This window comes from Macrotis lagotis, chromosome 8, assembly GCF_037893015.1.
Source record: "Macrotis lagotis isolate mMagLag1 chromosome 8, bilby.v1.9.chrom.fasta, whole genome shotgun sequence".
Classification (NCBI taxonomy): domain Eukaryota; kingdom Metazoa; phylum Chordata; class Mammalia; order Peramelemorphia; family Peramelidae; genus Macrotis; species Macrotis lagotis.
The window spans coordinates 80,853,526-80,876,226 of NC_133665.1; the positions used below are offsets into that span (position 1 = coordinate 80,853,526).

General features: G+C 33.2%; 1 protein-coding gene across 3 annotated transcripts in view; it reads right to left on the reverse strand.

Moving 5' to 3' along the window:
• The window catches only part of LOC141495791 (nuclear factor 1 B-type-like), a 160,151-nt gene that overhangs the window by 130,597 nt on the left and 6,853 nt on the right, over positions 1–22,701 (reverse strand). For 2 of the 3 annotated variants that reach the window (XM_074197525.1, XM_074197526.1), the window contains exon 2: positions 19,901–22,498. In XM_074197525.1, coding sequence (XP_074053626.1) covers positions 21,767–22,498 — 732 coding nt within the window. In that variant the 3' untranslated portion in view covers positions 19,901–21,766. Of the gene's footprint in view, positions 1–19,900; positions 22,499–22,701 lie in introns of those variants that run through there. The other variant, XM_074197527.1, reaches the window with a different exon arrangement.

Genomic DNA, 22,701 nt, shown 5'->3' on the forward strand with positions numbered 1-22,701 from the left:
AGTCACACTACCATTATATTACAAAATTCTGATTTGAACCCAGGTCTTTCTGACACAGAAGTTAACACTTAATCTCTTTATGATATACTCTTATAATATTCATCAGAAAATGTCAAAATGTCTATCCTATACCTTTGGATACTTTTATATCAGCATCAACAATATTTTAATTGTGCTATTAATGACTATGGGAAAGAATATAAATTATATAATACAAATCACTCCATGTTATACTGGTATCCACAATATACTAAATCACATAACAGCTCTAGCAGGTTGGAAAGATTCTCTATGGAGGATTTACAGAAATATGTGGACAGTACAGCATAGGATAAAAAGGTATGGGTGGATTTATGAGAATATAAAAATAAATGAAAATAACAGTATGAAAAAATGTGTTTATTTCATGAGTTTCCATAAACTTTGTTGAAATCCCATCATGTTGAACAACGAAGTAAATATCTACTATTGGAGAAAGGGATTTTTAATGATAAAGCACAGGGCTCTGGCCCTCTCTATAGTGAAAGATTCTCTTTACTTTCTTTTTCAATTATAAAGTCCTACTAAATTTCAAATGATGTCAACTACAGTCAAGAACACCATTAAACATTTCATTAGTACCTACTGTGAGTGAGTTACAATAATTAATTTTGAGTTGCTGAAAATCATGCTAGGTTCTGAGATACAAGATGCTTACAGTCTAGAAAGGTGAGCTAAAACAAATAGTAACAATTCAAAAGAGGATATAGTAAGAGTAAAGGAAACTTTCAATTAGAGTGCAATAAGAAATTTTATTATGTAGAAATCCCTTTCAATGGAGCAGGATTAGAGAAGGCTTAAAGAAGGAGATCACAACTGAGCTAGACCTTGTTTAGACTCCAAAATGATTACTGAAAAGGGCCACTGACTTAGATAATAGGATCATTCATGACCCTCAAGAAAGCTGTTTCAGTAGAGAAGTAGGTAGTGATTTCTAGAGCAGTAGAGACATAAGCCAGATGGCAAATGGTGAGGGGGGTGGTGAGAACATGAAGAAATTGCAGTGTAAACTACTCCTTCTACAAGTTTGGAAGTGAAGGGGAGGAAAAGTACAAAAGGTACTTTGCAGGTGTGGATTATGTAAGAACATAATGAAAGGATTTAGAATATCCTACATGAGGAATAGTAAAAGGTTTGAGGAAAGTTTCTCCTTAGGACACAGAAAATCATAGGTTGAGTGAAAGGAGCCAATAAAGAGGGAAAGAGTGATAATATGAAAGAAAGAATTGATGTGGATAAAGCTAATTTTCTGAGGGAATAGCACGGAGAATGCAAATCGAAGGCTTAGCTTTGGCAGAGATTGGAAAACACCTCTTCCTCTAAAACTAGAGGGAAAGAGCAAAGAATAGGTAAAAAATACAAAGTGATTTAAAGGTTTTAAAGGAATTCACAGCCAAAGGTTATAATCAACTCAATAAGCTTGGACTGAAAGTGAATGATAGGAAGGTTTGGGCGTTGAAGAAGATAAGAAAGGGTTACATATGATAGTAACTATAAAATTACTATGAAGAATGTGATTGAATCAAAATAACAGAATGATGATAGTTGAAATTGATAAGGTACTTTCAAATTGCAAAGCACCTCCTAGGCATTATCTGATTTGATCTTGCTAACAACCTTGAAAGGTAGGTGATATTTTTATCCCATTTTACAGATGAGACAACTGAGACTCAGGTAAGTCACACAACTAATGCCAATGAGAATTTGAATACAGGTTTGAAGTACCAAATTGCATTCATCATAAGGTAACAGTGTGTGTGTTTGTGTATACATATATATGTGTGTGTATATATATATATATATATATACATATATACAATATAGTAGGTATATATCTTTTAGAAAATTTAATTCAACAAACATTTATTAAGTGCCTATTATGTATCAGATACTCATAATACAAAAATTAAAACAGTTCCAGGTATCACTGAATTTATATCCTACTGATTCTAATATTTACTAGTCACATGAAGAATTTAAGCAAGAAATTTAATCTCTCTGAGCTTAGTTTTCCATTTGTAAAATGAGAATTATTGTTTTTGCACTGCCTACTTCACTGGGACATTGTGAGGAAAGTTCTTTGTAAATTGTGATTCATTATATAAATGCAAGTTATTATTATTAACATATATGTATGAAGTCTCAAACTTACACTAAAAGCTACATTCTATTTTGTAATTTAGAACTAATTTTTATAAAAAAATTAAATATGATAGTTCTGTAGCTCAAAGAACTATATTATGAGAGTCCCATCTTACATTAGTGCTAGTAGGTCCAGTGGAAGCTACATGCATGAAGAATATTGTCTTTTATAATGAAAATGTATTTCACATTGGAACATTGTATATTGTCCAATGACCATAAGTGCAGGGATTCATCTATCCTCTCTCCTTCTATTTAAAAAGAGTACAAGAGATACTTAATTCCACAATATAGTATCTGCAGCTCAATCTTGAGAGTCATTACAAAGAGTCCATCCCTAAAGTAGGAGTGGGTAGAGTGTGAATGTGCAGTGCTAGAACTAACAAGGAACAATGAAGGGGGAAAGACAGAAAGCTGGGATGAAGACTCATAAAAAAGGATAATTAATCAAATCATTAAAAACCATACAAAATAGTAATCAAGGAAAATCAATCACTATCCATATATACCTTTTTCCATTCTCTAGCAAATCTTATAAAAATAATTTATACATTCATCTATAGATTATTTTTATAAGGATTTGAAGCCCATCATTGATCAAAGTATGAAAAGGAAAAAGAAAGACTTTCAAAATTATATCCTTATAACTGATTAAAAGGTAAAAAGAATACATGATCCCACTATGATCAATGTCTCTTTTTCAAAAGCATTTGATATAATAACGCTATCCTTAAGGCTCTCCTCCAAATGTTCTTCAAAACATGTCCAATTCAGGCAAAATGCCCTAAAAAATGCAATAAGAGTTAACTTTGTTTAAAATCCCTATGATTTATAATTTTGTTGTGTGTTTAAAAGGAATAACAAGCTGTACATAATAGATCTACAGGTGAAATTCTTTTTTCTATTATACTTTGTTATAGAAATCTTGTTTTATTTCTTAATTCCTAATAAAAATATATAATTTTTAAAAACCTTTCAATTATTAATATCAAGGAAAATATAAAATGAGGAGGAATGATTGTCAAAGATGTTTGTAACCATCATGAAAAATATCTGGTATAGAGTCCAAATGGAAGAGAGACTGCTGATAATGAGAAACTTCATAAGCTACCATTTGTGGATGGCACCATACTGCATGAAACCCCAGGATATTTCAGAGACCCTTAGATAACTTAAAACAGTTCATCCATCCACAAAAATCAGGTGAATAAAGAATGTCTATTGTCTAGATTATGAAATACAGTTGAATGATCAATTCACAGAAAATAGAGATGAGCAATGGCTTTACTCCTGCTTTGAAGTTAAGAGAGAGCACTAAATTGCAAATCAAAAAGTGCTTTTAATGACCCTAAGGTTCACCCTGAACTATCTTCTTATACATCAGTATCCTTCTACTTATACTGTGTGACTGAGTCATGGAATACCATAACTTCTAAAGTAGAAAGTCACCCAAAAAGCAAGCGAGGTACATGAAGGACTCCCTTCTGTCACTGCCACTCTGGGGAACAGAACCCTGCTACACAGCTTCACCTCTATGCTCCTGTTCTTTTGAGGGTCTTCTATAGAATTTTACTGTGAGTGTCCAAAGGAAACTGTATATCATTTTGAGAAAAAGCCTTTGCAAAAGAAATTTTTAAATTTATGTCATTACTATAACTACTATTATTATTATTTACAGTGATCCAATAAGCAATGACTAGTAAAAGTCAAAAACATGGTGGTCTCTAGAAGGTCCCATATTAGTTCTTTGTACACAAAGGACTTAAAATTTAATATTCACCTACATTTCAGAGGTAGAACACATTCATGTTATATTTGGCATTTTGCCACTGGCACTAGCTCAGGGATGAAAATCTCAGGGTGAGAACTAGGGGATGAAAATCAGGATAGAATCTCTAAAGGGGTTTGTGACTTAGTGAAGGGATAGAACTGTGACTGACAACAATGTCAAGACAAGCATTGGGGGAATCTAAGGGAGCCATTGCTAAGGGCATGGGATTCAAGAGGAGCAGATTTGCCGTTTGTCTAGTCTCTCTTTCTCCCCCATTCCCCCACACTCCTGCCAATTTTCATGGAGGATGAAGGGGCCGAAGAGCCAGTTTCAGGCAGTAGCCAGGAGAGAGAGAGAGAGAGACAGAGACAGAGAGAGAGAGACAGAGACAGAGACAGAGAGACAGAGACAGAGAGACAGAGAGAGGAATCCTGAACAATAATTGTTATGTTGAGGGAAGAGAGACTACTCATATCAATTGTATATAAGAACCTGTGTAAACCAGGTATGTCCTTCATTATAGATTGCTTAAACAGACTTGAGAGAATGTTTTTAAAACAATTATTTGAAAATTACAACTGTGGTTTTCTTTTTATTTTATCAAAATATTACAAAAGAGAGACAGTCTAATGATAGCTATTGCCATATTGTAGGGTCAAAATTTTCCTATTCATTTTTTAAGTATTTTTTTCCTTTTTGAGTCAAGAATGTAAAAATTGACAAAATCAAAAATAGTTTTCCTCTCTTAGTCTTTCTATATCAATACCAAATTCTATTGACATAAATGGTTCTTTATAAAGTTTTGTTTCAGTCAAACAACTCCTGAGAAAGTTCCAATTTATACTCACTTCCTCCATGAAGCCATTGCAGACTAATCCCATGGAACCCAGTAACCCCAAGAATTCAGCATTCATATAGCTTTCTATATGGAGCTGCTTGGCTGTAATTTTTTTATTTATTCATAGATACTGTAATTTTTATTTGTCTTATCTTTCCTATTGGAAAATTGTTTGGGAAACAGCAACAGACTCTCTTTCTTTCATTCTTAATCTCACCACAAGCATTTTTGTTAAGGGTTCAGCATAGAACACATACTGAGTAAATGCTTTCTCCAATATTTTCTCCATCCTCCATCCTAGCACTCTTGGTTTTCTAAGAAAGATTTTCTAAGAACTAAAATGTTCTTTAGCTTCAAAAAAGTTCTATCCTTTTTTATCATACAAGCTGGTTTTATCACATAATGGCAAAGAATTCATCTACCAATTAATTCGTGTATATTCGTGTATTCGTATATTCTTTTACTTAACATAAGAGAATACTTGGGCATTCTAAAGGAAAGGATCATTAAAGAAATAACCTCCAAAACCAAAATGTATTAAACACTTTGTAGCATATATATATATATATATATATATATATATATATATATATATATATCCAGAAAAAATAATCCAGACATTACTTTAGAAGTTTATGAATGAACTACACAGTGAAAATATTCTTCAGAGAATAATTCATAAGTGAGATAAAAATCTATCATGAGATAAATTAAGAGACATGTCCCCCTGTGCCTCTTATGTATTAGTCTTTTAAATTTTAAAAAGTTTTATATACATTATCACATTGAACTTTCCTTATCCTCATTTAAATCATGAAGAAACTTAAATTAGTTACATGACTTATACTGTGTAACATAGTTTGTAAACTTCCAAGACAAGATTCAAATGCATGTTTCTTGGGATTCAAAATTCATCTTTTTTTTCTATTCCATGATGCTCTTCCATTATTAATTTTTAGTACTCGCAATTGTATGCCCCTCAGAGACCTAGAGGAAAAGATGAAATACTATATAAAACACATCCACACTAGTCCAAGAAAGAGTTTTTAGATTTTAAATCTTGGTTTCCTCTCCTGAATGCTATTGCTTCTATTAGTCTTCCCTGTTAAGTAAAAGCTACGGTTAGATTTACTTTTGTTTCCAATTATGAATATATTTGGAATTTTCTTGCAACCCAAATGACTTTATGAAAAATGTTGAGTAGTAAAGTACACTACATTTTGACAAGGAATTTATCCAGAATTCATTTATTCCAGTATTTCTTTCTTCTTCTAGGAAAGACTATTTAATTTATGTTGCCCACAGATATTGAAAACAACTTTATTATTTGCTTTTATTCCTTACCATTCATTTCTTCTTGGATAGTTTTTTTGTGAGGTTTGCATTATTAAATGGCAGCTAGAAAGTTTAAACTTTCCATATTTATTATTTCTATTTTTTCACATTTGGCTTAACATTGGTCCTGACTTAATGTTCTACCACCCAAGATGCCGAGTTCATCATTTATATTCCATTCTCAAAACAGTCTTTCAGGAAAATCAAAAGGCTTTACTGAGGTGAGAGATGGTAATTAAAAGTAAATGTTTACTGCTTATGGGATTGTTTGAATCACTGTGGCTATTTTAATTATACTAATAAATTTAGTCATGAAATTTAGTCTATAATGACCTAACACCAATATCATAATATAAAGAAATTCAGAGGAACTAATACAAATGCCACTTACACTACACAAGTGAATGAAGTAGAAGACTAGTAAATAGTCACTAATTTTGAAGAAGGGTACTTGAAGTCACCATTTTTTTTCTCAAGTAGCTCTCAGTCAAAAGGAAACTTTTTTTTAGAAATTGTTCTAGACTAGGACTGATGTGACAGTAGTCATCAAAAAACACTGAATCTCAAACTCAGAAGGAAACTGAAAGTCTGCCCAAACAAGTCATTTTAAAAGAAGAATTGTAAAAGTCATCACCTGGCTTTTGCCTGAAGACATCCAATGAGAGGAACTTTCAGAACTCCTGAAGCAGTCCATTCTACTTTGGAATAGATTGTTAAGTGTTAGAAAATCTTTCCTTATCTCACACACCAAATTTGCCTCTCTGCAACTCTCATTCATTTCTTCCAATTCTGCCTCCTAAGGTCAAACAAAAAGTCAAACCCACCTTTCAGGTGATGGTCTTTTAAGCACTAGAAATCTATTATTTTCCCCTTTCCTCTTCTCTTCTCCAAACTCTTTCCCATTTCCTCACTCTTAACAACACTGTATTCAGTTGCCTATTCTCCATGTCTTGAATAAAGGGGAGAAAGGGGTAATAAAGCAATAATAGTGAAGAATTGAAACTACTGTATCTAGCCATGACTATAAAGGAATTTCCTATGCCACTCTTCTAATCAGGAGGGAATATTTGGTGATACCAAGAAATTTATTCATTTCTCAACCAGGAACATTTTCAGAATCATAATTCTTTCATGGTAGCTTTTTAACTTTTTTAAAAGATTACTATAACTAATATAACTCACAAAGTAATATTTTCACCAGGAGACAACTATACCATTTGTTTTGTTTACTTATGTTCACATGATTATAATAACTATCATTAATATAAAGGGGAAATTTTTCATTTTTTAGTATTTTTTTAGTGTTTTGCACTTTGTATTTTTAGTATTTTACATACCAGGAATTAGGATTTCTTCTAGCTACTCACTAAGGTGAACATTATGCATACTTAAGGGGTCAGGTTCCCAACTTTAAACTTCTTTTAATGAATAAAATCAAATATTCCTTGCAACCACTACAAATTGGCAGTGATATGATGGAACTTCAAAGTAATGCTATGCTCCACCTCATAATTTTGTATATGGAGGGTCGATCCCAGAACAAATTCATCCAGACAAGACAAATTCATTATTAAAAAAAAAGAAAGAAATACATGCTAAGACTCCAGTGTTGTAATATAGATTATCTTTCAATAAATTCAATTAAACACACACTTGATAAGAACTTACTATGTACAAAGCACTCTACTGAGCAGAGAGGATACAAAAAGAAAAATTAAATAAATATAAAGACGTTTCCAAGAGGAAGAGAATGGTAACATCTGGGCAGGAGCAGGGAAGGGAATAGGGAAAAAAAGACTTCTTTCTGAACAAGTCCTGAAATATGTTCTGAAGAAAAACTTGAGATTATGTGAGGCAGAGGAGAGGAGCAGTAAATTCCAGATGTGTGAAGTGAAGGGGCAGCAGATAACTATCAAACCACTGCTAAACATTCTCAATTATACTTTTTTTACTTTAGTGAAATAAAACAGCCTTCAGAATAAATTCATTTAAAAAAAAGCAACAAGAAGAAACTTTACACTCTTGAGATTACTAGAAGAATTAATGACCAATGTAAAGATGTGATCAGTTTCTCACATTTATAAGGAAGGGTGTCAGATGAGGAGAAAACAAATCATTGACACCTAAAAATATGGATATTGAAATTAAAAGAAAGATAGAATGTGGTTTAAATCTAAGTGATGTTATTTTCAGACCCTCTAAAAGGATTAAATAACAGAATTCTAAATGGTTTGTTTGTACTTTCCATGCAATGTGTAGATTAACCATGAAATTCTGTTTGGGACACTTTGACATCTGTTTTCAGTGCATTACAATGAAATCTGGGGACTTGATACATACATTTGCTGTAATAAAACTGTCACTAATCAGTGTTTTCCAAAATATTGCCCATAACTATTACTATTCAGTAGTCTCATTTGCATGATCTAATATTGTTGCTACATCATGTTTTTCCCTGACAACATGTTAGTTGGTCCCAGGCACATTGTCTAAAATGGCTGCAAACCACTCAATAATCACAGTATTTCCAAGGTACTTCATAAAAAATAAGCATTCAATTTGTCTCAGAACTAGACAAATAGTTTATCATTCATGATCTATATTTTCTTTATCTCATACATTTGAGGCTATAAGTTAATAATCATGATTAATAAAAGCCTACGTCAACAAATGATCTCATACACTGAGAAGCAAATTGTGTCTCACATTGCCAATATATGCAACAGAAAATTAACTCAATAGGTCTACCAACAAATGTGGATATGGTGTTTGGATACTTACTGTAAAGTCTACTATTAACTTGCATCTATGGTGCCATAAAACTGGACTAATCTATAAAGAGGAGCTTTCCCAGATTTCCCTGGTATCCCAAGTTCACTAAATGCCTTTGGAGGAAATATATTTGTTTTGAATACATTAACCTTAGTCTAAATGGAGCAATGTTCTGGGAAAGACACAAAATATGAGTTATCAATAAATAAAATGTATTATTTGTAACATATGTATAATATGTGTATATGTATGTATATGTGGGTGTGTGTGCGTATATAAATATATATATATGTTTGTTGTCTGAAGAGTTGAATTTTTATTTTGATTATTATTTTGATTTATTTTGATTATTGCAAAAATTTTTGCCCTACCATGATATTCATCTTCAGCTTGAAATACAGTTTTCTATACACATGTTTTATATTACATGAATGTTGGACACAAAAAGCAGATTAATTGCAGGCCTTAATGCTATGTTTGTTAGTGCTAAGAAGTCATTCCAAATGTTCCAAAAGGGATTACTGCAGTATAACAAGTCTATTTAATTACTGTAAGACCAGTGATCCTCATATTACTATAAGCAGCTTTTCCCTTATTTGGAGTCTGTAAATAGAACAGAAATTGTTACATGATAACTATAAATCATGTCAAAAAATATTCAGACTTTACCATTGAGAAATATACAGGAATGTGTAGACAGCCACAGAAGCCTTTGCAAGAAATATAGAACTTAACAAGCACATACAAGTATGTGCTCCACTTGGTGTTTATACAAAAAAATTTGCAAGTGTGCATTTAAGTAAACATTTTCATTTGCATTAGAAAGAGCAAAAATCATTCCTTTGAAATTTCAGCAGCAATGGTTTTTGTGCTATTCTTAGAGGTTTCAGGTTATATTTTAAGTTGGTTGCATTAATTGCATTAATTTTGAATCTTAATATGTACTTAAGTATTTAAAAATTAATTGATTCTATAGCTCTATAATATATAATAAAAATATTTCATGTTAGTGAAAAAGGATCCATTCAACCTCAAAAAAAGATAGAGGAATAGATATGTCCACTTCTTCAAATTATGTGCCATGAGCCAAAACAACTTAATAGACTTTGTAGTTCTATTTTCTGCTCATCTCAATGATTCATTAACTAATAAATAAATAATGGGCTAACTTTTATTATTAACTCCTAGAAAGCAGTAGTAGGGCCTGGGATGAAGTAGGTGAAGACCTGGGTTCAAGTCCTGCCTCTGAAATATACTAGATATCTGACCTTGGGCAAGCCACCTATCTTCTCTCTACTCTGGATAACCCCTAACATTAAAGGTTGCAGAGAAGGTGTTAACTAGCACAGATAACATTTTCTTATCAGAGAGTTCCTTATAACAATCCAATCTCTAACAATATCCAATGTCTGTTCCTAGTATCAAACCATAATGGTACATGATCAACTGTTAATGTGTTTACTACATGAAGATGATGCCCTCTTTGAATTGTTTTAGTAGCAGTTTTTGCTAAACCATTGGCATTCTCAGCTCAATTGTAATGAAACATATTGTTTTTTAAGGCTTTTGGGTAAATGACAAAATTGGTAGTCAGGAAGTAACCAGAAAATAAATGGTCTGTGAGGGGCTCTAACCTATCATCTTGGTCTCATTATCTACATGCTGTTTGGTGAGGAAAGGGTTAGACAAAGTCAGAGGGAATCTCATTTCAAATTCCAGCTCTGACACAAATGAGTAAGCTATGTGACTCTGGATAAGTGATTTAACTACTTGGTGCCTCAGTTCTCCCCTCTGCAAAAAATGGAAATAATAATATTTGCACCACCTATTTTGCAGAGATATGGCAAAGAAAATGTTATAAAACTAGGAATTATTTTTTATTATAAACCTTAGCTGCCATAATTATCAGAGTACTTAAACCAATCCCCTTTTTTCCCCTATGGTATTTATTCTAGGTGAACTTAAAATGGTTATAGTTTTTCTAGGTTAATTTAAAAACTGGTTATAGTTAACTTTTTCTTCTGGTGTTCATATATTTCATTTTCTTAATGTCATAAAAAGGGAAATGAAGACAAAAATTAAGGAGGAAAAGTTAATTGTAGGATAATATACAAATCATTCACATCACTGATTAAATGTTTTGAGACTAAAGATCATTTCAAAAGAAAAGGCACTCATAAAACTACAAGCATCTATAAAATGAATAGTCTACTTATCTTTTAAGAATAATCCAATCCATCCACATCATTACTGTTTTTATCCAACCAAATCTAAAACATAAGCCTAGTCCTCCCAAATATTGCCAGTTAAATTTTTCTTGAACAAAAGTCTTATACTTTTATTAGAGTTTGTATGAGTGCTATGAATCATAAATATATGCTTGAGTGACAGCATTCATTCTGCACAAATTAAGGGGCTTTTTTCTATTTAGATCCATTATAATACTCCCCACACCTTCTTTTCAGAGATTTATAGAATGATCAAAGAAAATTATTCTTGGATATAAACCTGAAATAAAAAAATCCCCCCCAATTATACACATTTTTTAAACTGAATATTCCTAGATAGATCGGTGCATTTGAATATCAAGTGGTCAGTTTATAGCCATAGATCACCCCGACACAAGAACACTGACAATGGTGTTGTCACCTGATTTTTCAGGACAGGGAGTATTTAAAGGCTAATAATGCCAATTCTTCTCTCTAATGTCTTGCTTCTGCCTATCACTAAGGTATTTTCACTGCTTCATAGAACAAACAGACTTATGTACTATGCTCTAATTCACTGCCCAATGCTCTTAGCTTTCCTGTTGCAAGTACATACTACCACCACCCTAAATCAGTCTTCAAACAACTGAGAAACAAGACAAATTGCTACATGGGTTTTAACTCAAATGTTATTTCTAAGTCCCATTCCATTCATCAAAGGTCTATGCAACTTGGAAAGTGACTATGATAAAAATCCATACATGTCTTCCCATCATAAAGGAGTACAACAATCCTCAGACCAGACCCCAGTCGCTTTGTATGGTAAATTTGAGTTTACTGCTCTACCATGATTCTCATTCCACATCTACTAACATGGCCACAAAGCATAAGCCCACATGACACATTACTTCTAAAGATATCAATGGATGGGGCTGGAATCAGAGACCCTAAATTCAAATCAATCAATTTATCCACTTGACTTGACCTTCACATAGGTGGGACAAAGGGAGAGGGAGTCTAAACCTAATGACCTAAGTGGTGTTTGGAGAGTATCCAGAAATATAATTTATCTACACATTCCCTGTCCCCATTTGAAGAGGTTGAGAATTCAAGAAGTAGTTCTGTTAAATGTTGAAAATTGTTTAGTCTTTAAGATGTCTGTGGGAAGATCAGAGATGGCAAAAAATTGCAATCTATAGTTTATACAGTCGAGTGAAAGAGGCTAAAGTCAAGGAGTCAAAAACATCTATTTCATCATGATTTCTGTCAAGTATTCACATAGGTGTGAACAGTATTGAATCTGGTAAATATAGGGAAAACCATAGACTACAAAATCATATTTGGTAACTTTTAAAAGAAAAATAAAAAATTTCAAAGTTTTAACATTTGCTTTAAAGCACTTCAATATTTTCAGCACAGTACTTCATCATGTATTTCACATGTGAAATAAGCAACAGGAAATCCATTCTTTTGTTTCTTGGATTGTTTTTCTGCTTGAATTTGATGAAATGAATATTTGTATCTAACCTATTCTCAAAATGTCACATCATTTTTATTCATGATCTCTTACTAAATCAAGAAAAATTCATTTAAGTTAAAAAACTGTATTTAAAAATCCTTATGGTAGAGTATTTAAAGTTTCAGCTCATCCTCACTTTCTTCCATTTTGTGTCCAACATTAACATTTTGAAATAAATAGGTCTTCCAAATACTTGCAATAAATAAGTCAATCTTTTTTAAGATTTACATTTTAAAACCAAAAATATAAATTAAATGATCAGTTTTAGCGCATGAATATCATCACACGGAATATTTTTCCATGAATCAGTTGGAAATAGTGAAAATCCAAATGGAGAAAGCCAAAAAATGTAAAAAAGTGAAATTTCAGAATCCAAAATTTGAAAATTGTATTTTTAAGCAAGAAAATTTATTGCATGTCATAAAAAATGATCAAAAATAAACTGGAAGCAGAAAGAGAAACCAGTATCCTAAAAGCCAGAAATCCTTTTTTCTCCCACCTCAAGTACCAAGGAGGGCTGCCAATTTGTCCCCATCACTGTCGACAAACAAAAGAAAACCCCTTCTACAGCTAGACCATGTCAAACAGAAGACACAACTACTCCAGAGGGACGCCTTGAATCCACTGGGGTGTAAAGTCAGGGTTGGGGCCTTTTTGTCAGTCATTACCATAAAAGAATAAGAGGAAACAGTGACATTACTAAACAATGGAAAGGTCAAATGGCTTGCAGCCATTTCATGACCCAGACAAGTCAAGGTCAAGGGATTCAGGTAGCAACTTTGCCTGGGCATAAGTTACAGCACAAATGAATTGTTTTAACACATCAGCTTTGGTCAATTAAACCTAACAAGACAAGTTGCAGGGTTCTTGACACTAAGGCCAGAAGCTGAGACAGACCTCATAAAACAAGGCTTTTAACATGGCATAGCAAATTTAAGGTAATCCATCCAGAAACTGCAGATGTCAGAATAATAAAATACAAGTTGACCTAAGCAGAAACATTTTTCACAGTTTTGACTCCTAGATACTGGGGTACACTCTTCACATTGATACACTCATATCATTACCATGATTAATGATAGTACTCTCCTGTACATATAAATTAGGTAATATACTTTATTATCAATAACTCTTTTTTTTCAAATCTTTTCATGCATAATAATTTTTTTTGTACTGGGTTCTAGGCTTCCTTACTATCACTGTGGTTGATGCTGAAAACATGCATAGCCATATTTTTTCCAAAAGATTATACCTGAAGGTGTTTTCAAAAATCTTTAATTTCACTTATCAGAATATTGGTCTGTCACATTACATTGGTTGTTGTTAGCTAAATAACTACTTCTTTAATGATTGATTCTCCAATGTGCATACATTTGAAAAATCACTTAGTTAAGTAATAAAGTCTCCCTTTTCAGTTTTGGAACTGAAAGTAACTTGCCTTTTAAAACTGCATATATTTAGCATTAAAGAATTTTTTTCCCTTAATCTGCAATTCTTATTTTATTTTTCACTTGTTTAAACAAATCCCATTTTCTACTGATTGGTGCTTCATCAGAAACTTGCTACATGCTCTGAACTGCCTTAAACTGGGAATCTGAAAATACACAACCTCCAGGCAACTCTCAGCTAACAAAATGACTTCATCCATCACCCCATATTTTCAATTATATTGTACTTATTCAGAGTTCTTTAATTTGTCTGTGATTCATCAATGCTGTCCTGTTTAAACTATCATCATAAGTGGAGGGGCTATGTAGCTCTAAGTGTGTTTATCATATGTTATATGTACACATACAAATATCCCTGCTTCCTTGTCACCCCATAGTTCTACTGCTTCAGTCAAATTTTGTGATACTTTTGCCTTCAACTCAGTTCCAAGGTTTTCTTCACCTCATCAATTAATGAGGTTGTTTCTTCCAATTTTTCCTGATTAAAAAAAAATAACACTCCCTAACCTCCTCCAAATTTTTTTTAAAAAAACCTCAACTCATAAAAGTGTATACTTTTAGCATACTTTTACTTTCAGGCTAATGTTGGCTGATCAGAGAAACATATTTCTCACTTATCAGTTTTCAATATATTCCTCTATACTTTAATGATTCCTACTTTATGCCAAACTGTACCAAGTGAAGTCAGTTAAATTAACCATAGCACATAATTAAATTCTGAAATATAAGATATTAAAAAAAATACTACCTTGCCACAGAAAAGAGAAGCTAATTCTTTGGAAATTACTTGTGTTGCTCTGCTTGACACTCTGACATGCTGCTGCAATAACTCAAGTTTCCCATAGCATAAGCACCATTCCTTGAGATTTCTAAAATTATTCCTTTGCCACAGGGGCAGGAGTGGAGATGGGGGAAGAATTGTAAAACTCTGCTTTGACAAATCAAGTCGTCCATTCATTCATTCTGACATTGCATGTACACTGTAAATCATCTGAAGTATCTGAAAATTCTACTTTCATTAACTTCAGATTGCAAAGTGTATGTTTTTAATCCTGCAATATCTTCACTATGAGTTCACAAATCAAAGAGAAACTTTTACCTAGAAGCTTGATTTAGAAGGAACTCATTTTCTTTTGTTTACTTTAATTTTCACAATCCTTATATGTTAAGAATTTTGTTGTAATAAAAGCTTTGTACCCTGTTTCTGCTCTTTGCAAATCCTGGACATGTACTAAATGGTCATTCTTTGACCACTTGGAAAGCTACTGTGATATCAAAAACTAAAGGTTTATCTTAATTTTAAATTATTCCAGAGAATCCAGACAAAGGCTCCAATGGGACCACGTTCTGACCACATTCAGTTCCAGTTAGTCAGTAGAATTCTGGTTTGTCTTCTTACTCCATCTAGAATAAGAACCCAAAATTCCAAAGAAAACGAGTTTGCTAAATTATAGATGTGACTGAAACCAAAAATTTTAACAGTATATCAAACTAACTAGGAGGTAAAATTATTGAGGGTTCAACACTGATTTGTCATATGACATTTTTTCTTCATAGATTCTATAATTGTCTTTAGGAACAAGGGAAATTCTACAAAACAGTATTACACATTATACATGCAAAACATGCTTTGTAGGTTTCTTAAATAAAACCTTAAGACATAGAACCTCTAAAGAAGAAAGCCATAAAAGTGCGATTATTAATAATTAATGTCCTTTAAAAGTGTGTTGGTTCCTTAAGTCCTCAAACACAAATAGCAACTGTGCCTATCAGTGAGTTTACTTTGCTTATAAACCAATCATCCATTCTCTGAAATGTATACTTAGGTAAAATTAACTATCCTCTCCCAAAGAATGCACATGATTTCTTTCTTTCTCATGTGGAGTCACTTTACTAAACTAAATTCAGGCACAATGCAAAGTATACTCAATAACAACCTAAATGAATATTTTTTCATGGAAATTTATACACAGAATTTATAATATAATGCAGAATAAATAAATGCATAGGCAGAATTTCACAGAAATCTGTGTATACAAATTTTGAGGAGGAGGAGAAATGTCTCCTTTGTGATGCTAATGCATTAGTCATCTTTTCTGTCTTCAGCCTTCAATTCAGTCACTTCAATATGTGAAATGCCTACTATGTGCCAGGCATCTGCATAGATAACTTTTAATATTTCAAAACCATAATAATAGAATGAATCAGCTGTATTCCCTCATTCTCCCTTCGAAAAATAAGTACAAGAATTTAGCTTGCCATATCAATGCACCGATGCCAAACTTGCTCAACTGGCCCTGGCATTTTAACTCTTGAACTGTCTGGTAAATCTCTCGTATGGCTGGGATATCATGGCATGAAAAGAACTAACCTCTGGGCCCTTTGACATTGTTTTCTTCTTATCAGTGAGGAAATTGCTAAATATCTTATCTTTAATTATAAGTTCCCTATGAAGGTCTCATTAAATCTATGAACAGAGAAAGATGCCAACAAGAGTACAGCTTTATCTTATGAAGCAGACGTAAGCCAGAATACAAACAAATGTACACTGTAGTGTAAGCAGTTCAGTTGAGGACAGAACAGTAAATGGAAAACTTAATGATGGTCACCTAAATCACCCTTAAGAACATGTATAGCTTTCCTATCACACAAAATAGGGGAAATTCACGTTTTAATTTCCACATTTCTCTGAAGAAAATTATTCCAGAATTAGCTGGCTGATTCATTTTTCCTAAGCAGTAGAACATGGTTTTTGTTCTTAAATGTCACAAAAAAGTGAACCTTTAATAAGTAAAGATATGATATGATCATAATCATAATCTTGATAGGTTTATTATGAGGATACCAATGGATGTCCAAATTAGTCCATAAGTCAAGAATTTAAGAAAGGAAGAAAGGAAGAAAAAGGATTTTCTAACAGTTACTTTTTCTCTAACAACATGTGACAAATGGAAAGAGTCATATTACAAAACAGGTTATTTATTACAATTTCCCTAAAAACAATTATTCAAAAGTAGCAATATAAATTGTTACACATTTTAACATTCAAAAAGAATGCCAACCAACATGTAACAACTTAGCCACAACCTTAGCTGCCCCAAATAGCTAAAGGGAACTTTAGTTTTAAAACACATTTAACACTGATGAAGTTTCTGTGCTTGAAAACACCTTTAATAAGAGGGCAAAGTACGATCCAGTTAGCATAAGTGAATATAAACTCTGTGTTTTGTTGCATCCATGCAACCTGCAAATAAAACATTTGCTATCTCCAGAGATCTGTAAACTTCCTAGCAAGCTCAGTGAACTAGATTACTTTTTTTTTGCAGAACTCTTCCCTCCTTAATGAAAACCCAGTGCCTTGTCTGCCCCCTTTCTCCACCCTTACTACCTCCCCCCCTCCCCTAGGCAGGACACAGTCTGGCGATTCAGTAGCTCACATAGGCCAGACTTCCTTCTGTGCAGCCCTTTGGGTAAAACTGCTAATCCTTCTTATTAATTAACGAGATAATAGTGGTTAACCGGAAAGCAATATTAAAGCTAACTATCTAGGAAACTTCAACAAAAATGACAGTCTTTTTTGTTGGTATTCTTGGTAACAAAACTATATAGCTGGCATCTTAGAAGCACTCTGATGTAGAATTTAAAAATTCGGGAATGATTGAATTCTAACAGAATTAGGAAATATGTCTCTTCTTTGAAAATCTGTACTGCAAAATACCTCTCCCAAATTTCTGATATTAGAGTGAAACATAAGGAGCTTTCACAAGAGTACTATAAAAATGGAAAGTGTAGAAACTAAGAGAAATATGACTAATATAAGAAATATGCTATGCTGGGAGAGAAAACAAAAAAAGCTTAGTAATAATTAATGCATTTCCCATCACTGTAAGTCTATTAGTCCTCCACAGTATTTCTTAAGGTAGGATACTTTTCCTACAGTACAACTTCAATATTATAGTGAGGTTTGTATAGTGAGATTTGCCTTTTATAAAAATTTCTAAGATAGCAACAAAGACAGCAGAGAGAACAAGAATTCACTAACTGAAAAACATTGGCTTTCTTTAATGTTAGTAAAATGAAGAGACAAGATTAGAACAGTTGTTTCAATCTAATGCAGTCTAAAAAAATCTAGAAAAGGAAGGGATTTATTTTATCTAAGGTTTGCTGCAGCAAACAAGTACAGCAGCTTTCATTCTGATTGTCAAAAACTTTCCAATGTGCCCACTGCAATGCGGATGCCAACCAACGAATCAAAGGCATTCAGCAACTAGACAAAGAGGGTCTGATGCCAACCTCGGTGCCACTGGCAACCATTATTGGCATCAAGCACATTGTCTGCCTTTTTTTTCCCTCTCCTGGCACTTGACAAACAAAATGGCGGTTCTTTTAGCAACGAAACACAGTAAAAGCGCAGCACTCACAATCAAATACCATAAATGATTTTATGGACTTGTATGCAGTTCTTCCCAAATGATACATGCTTTCAAGTATATAGGGAGAAGAGAATGCAATTTTATCAATAGATGTATTGAACCAAGACCTTTTCCTAATCTAATTTTTTAAAAAAGAAAAAGTGAAGAAATTATGGTGCTTTTATTTTTTAAGCTGAATAACAAAGAGTTTGTGCTCCCCACCCCCCAAAAAAAAACCTGTCCGGCGATCATTTGGTGATCAAATCTTTAAAAACTTAGATTTTGTGAATAATTTTTTTTAATTTCATAATTTCTTCCCTAAACCCCCCACATTAGCAATAGCCACAGCTTGCTGGTCATGTCAAATCCCCTTCTAACTTTTTCTCTGTTCTGGAAAGGATGCTGCTGGTGCTACTATAAAAAAAGGAGAAGCAAGGGTTGAACCAAAAAAAAAAAAAAGAAAAGAGGGAAAAGGAAAGCCATATGAAGTTGGTCAATGATGAAACTTTATTAGAAGCTAGTCCTTATTTCTTCCTCCTGAAAAGATGCAGTACGTGATCTTGTATAAATAATCAAGAGGACTATTGACATTTTCAGATCTGGAAATTGTCAATATATTGTAACATTACTCCGCACTGCAATGCGGATGCCAACTAACAAATCACAAGCATCCTAAGCTAAACAAAGAGGGTCTGATGCCAATCCTGGTGCCACTGGCAACCATCATTGGCACTCTAGCTATTCTTCCTCATGTTTTTTTTCTCCTAGTCATTTAGAGAAGGGGAAAAAGTAATTTTCTCCCTTCATTCAATTTCAAACATTACATTTTTCTTTTCTGATTTTTCTTTCAGGTTATTCTTTATATTTCTATACCTGATTTATAAAACATAGTTAAGTGGGTTTTCATGTACTTACAGGAGAAATAAAAAGTCATTATGTGAGAGATGCAGCGCTTTGATTGACTACAGGCTTATCTTTTAAAACCTGGCTTCTTTAATCAATTGCACTGCAAAATGACATAATTAACCTACTCTTGACAAAGAAAAAGATACAAATTTTGAAAAAAGGAAAAAGACAAAAGCATCATAATGTGACTTTTTCAAATAAAGAACCAACAGATGTTACAGAAGATGCACTGGAAGGTAGGAAAAGACATAAATTAGAATCACTGGGTAAAATAATGGGAAAAACATTACCTGATGGTGAGGTTTTTTAAAAAAAATCAAAAGAAAAAAATCAATATTTTCCCCAGAGATATTTTTCTTAGAGGTTGCTTAAAACTTAATATGCCCACTGATGGTATAATGTAGAAAGCATTTATGTATTTATCCTATCCACCTTATCTTCCCAATTCCAAAGGGATAAATTCTTATTTCCAGTTCATCAAAAGTAAGAGACCAGCCTGCCCTGCTAATACACACACACACACACACACACACACACACACACACACACACACACACACACACACACAGACACAGATCTACACTTCAAGAAATAGCCTTCAAGCAATTGAAACTGTGAGTAGTACTTAGATGTATGCGAACCTTCTCTCTACACTAAAAAGTCGCTTGACCTGGTTTTTAAAACTTTACTTGCAATACTGACTTCCAGGAAGGTATGTCGAAATGTATTTTTTAGTTAGTCCACTAATATATAACCCATTATTTAGTATAAGTTAATGGAAATCTAAGTCATATTTTAATACTTTAATTTGTGAACCCGAAGTGTGCAAATGGTTCCATTTTTGTTCCATGTTTTTACCAAAAACATCTTTAGTCATATTTAAGTCACTGTAAAACAACAAAACACTATAGATGATGGTCAGTGGGGGAGGGAGAAGAAAGGGGAAAAAGAAAGATTTGATGTTACAATTTTTATATATTTAAACAAGATGCAATTGATTCCATCTCCTTTATTATTGCTTCAGATAAGATTAGAAATTAAATATGACTTTTTTCATTGCAATTTTTTAAAATAACTCAAGCAAAACTTGTGAGGGAATAAAAATAACAGACAACTTATTATGTACCTAGAAGGTCCAATGAATAATGTTGATATTTTACTTACTTTAGATATAAAAAATTCTTAATAATTTATTATTCAAATCTCATAATTGTATAAGGAACATCAGATAGCAGTATGTCATCTGACTATCTGCAGGCCATTTTTGACTACCATCAGGCCAAGTTATGAAATGGTCCACCATCTGTGGCAAATACAACTTTAGTCCACTTTGGGCATGCTGTTAAAAAGGAAATGCTACTTTAACATGGATTCATTCCTGATATGATGACTTCTGGGTCCTGATACATGCAATAGGAGCAGAAGAAACACTCTTGCCTTCTTAAAGATAGTACAATCTGAGAAAAATTAGAAACCATAAATAAAGAACACGTATTTTGCAAACTCAAAAAAATACCAGGTGATACACACCTGTTTGTAAATTGTTCAGGAACATGTATCTCACTATTAGTGCCTACTAATTTTACAGAATAGATGTATTGTATATGTTTGTCTCCTTTTTTCAAGATTTTTTTTACACCAGTCTCTGAATGTGCTTTCCGTTTGTTTGTTTTTTTCTTTAACTGTACTAGACGGCCAGCCCCATATCCTTCAAAAAGTCTAAATAAATTTACTTTAGGAACTTTGAACATATCTTTAAAAAGTACAAATTCCTACAGTACTAAGGGAAGTTATTATATCACAACTTATTAAAAAAAAAACAGAGTGGTAATCCATTTAACCAACACTGAGTGGTTGGTTACACAAAAAGAAGATGTTGGTAGAAACATTTCGTCTAACAAAGCTATTGGTCTATATAGTAGCTGTCTTTTGTTACTAGAGCTCTTCAGCATTTTGTAAGGATGAGCATTTAATTTTGTTTCTCAGAGCTAATCAGCATGTTTAAGAGAACATATTTTATTTACTTTATTCTAGTAGGGGGAGGGTGTAAATATTTTTTAACCTGTATAGATATAACTGTACCCGCATAAATATACATATACTAGGACTAAAATATTTCTATTACAAAAATATGTGAAAGAAAAAAAATCAAAAGATAGGGGCAATATTATTAAACTTTGTTGTGATTCTGAATAAATTTACTACTTTAAAGACACTCAAAAATATACTTCTTTCGTAGGGTTCAACTAGTCATATCAACCTATATGTGTCACAGCTATACTCTACACTCTAACTTGTGCCATAAATCAGTAGCAGTCCATATACATACATATATGTGTGTGTGTATATAGGTATGTATATGCTTATGTGTGTGTGTTCACATATACAAACACACATTCAGCGTTAGAGTTGGAAGAGACCTTAGAGATTTTTGAGTCCAACCCAAAGTGTTGTCTGTGTATATGGGGAAAGAAAGGGAAAATGGCACTAGAGAAGAATGTATGAAAGTTGTGCTTCCATTATATTGTCCTATCAGTGTTTGACATACTAATATAAGAAACAACAGTCGGCTCCTACCTTGCTCCTGCACGTAGTATGCCAAAAACAAATCAAGCTCTTTAACAGATACTGTTATATGATGTGGCTGGACGCAAAGTGCTGGATTTGTGCAATGTGGGGATTTCATGAGCCGTTCTCCATCCGTACTTTCCAAAGGGATGCCTTTGAACAGGATCACCATGACTAGATCCAGACGCCAGACTTTGTCAGCCTGTCGCAGACAGTCGATTCTCCTAATCTTACCCTTCTGGTCGGGATTGGATAATACACAGCATGGGTGCTTCTTCCCAGTCACGGTGAGCACGAAATCCTCCCGGTACTCTTGGCGGATGTCTTTGCGCAGCTTGGCGAGGAGCCTAGATGCCCACTTCTGTTTGATTTCAGGCTTTTCACTAAGAAGCTCATCTTTGACTGCTCTTTCCTCATCCTTTGACATTCGCTTCTCATGTTTTTTAAAGTACTTGCGTTTTCGAGCTTGCAGGTTGAACCACGTATAGGCGATTGCACGGACATGTGGAAGAAGTGCCTCGATGAATGGGTGAAATTCATCCTGTGGAAGAAGGGAGGGGGATAGGAGAGAAGAAGAGTAAAGTCAATTTGATCTTTAAAGCTCAGGAAAAATGTGCAAATGTCCAACCAGTTAAATACACAAAGCAATAGAAAGGTAGGTTTAGGTGTGAAGAGCTGGATCATTTCTTTTTATTACTTAAAATTATTGAAAAAAAGACAGGAGATAAAGCAAAGGAAGTACTG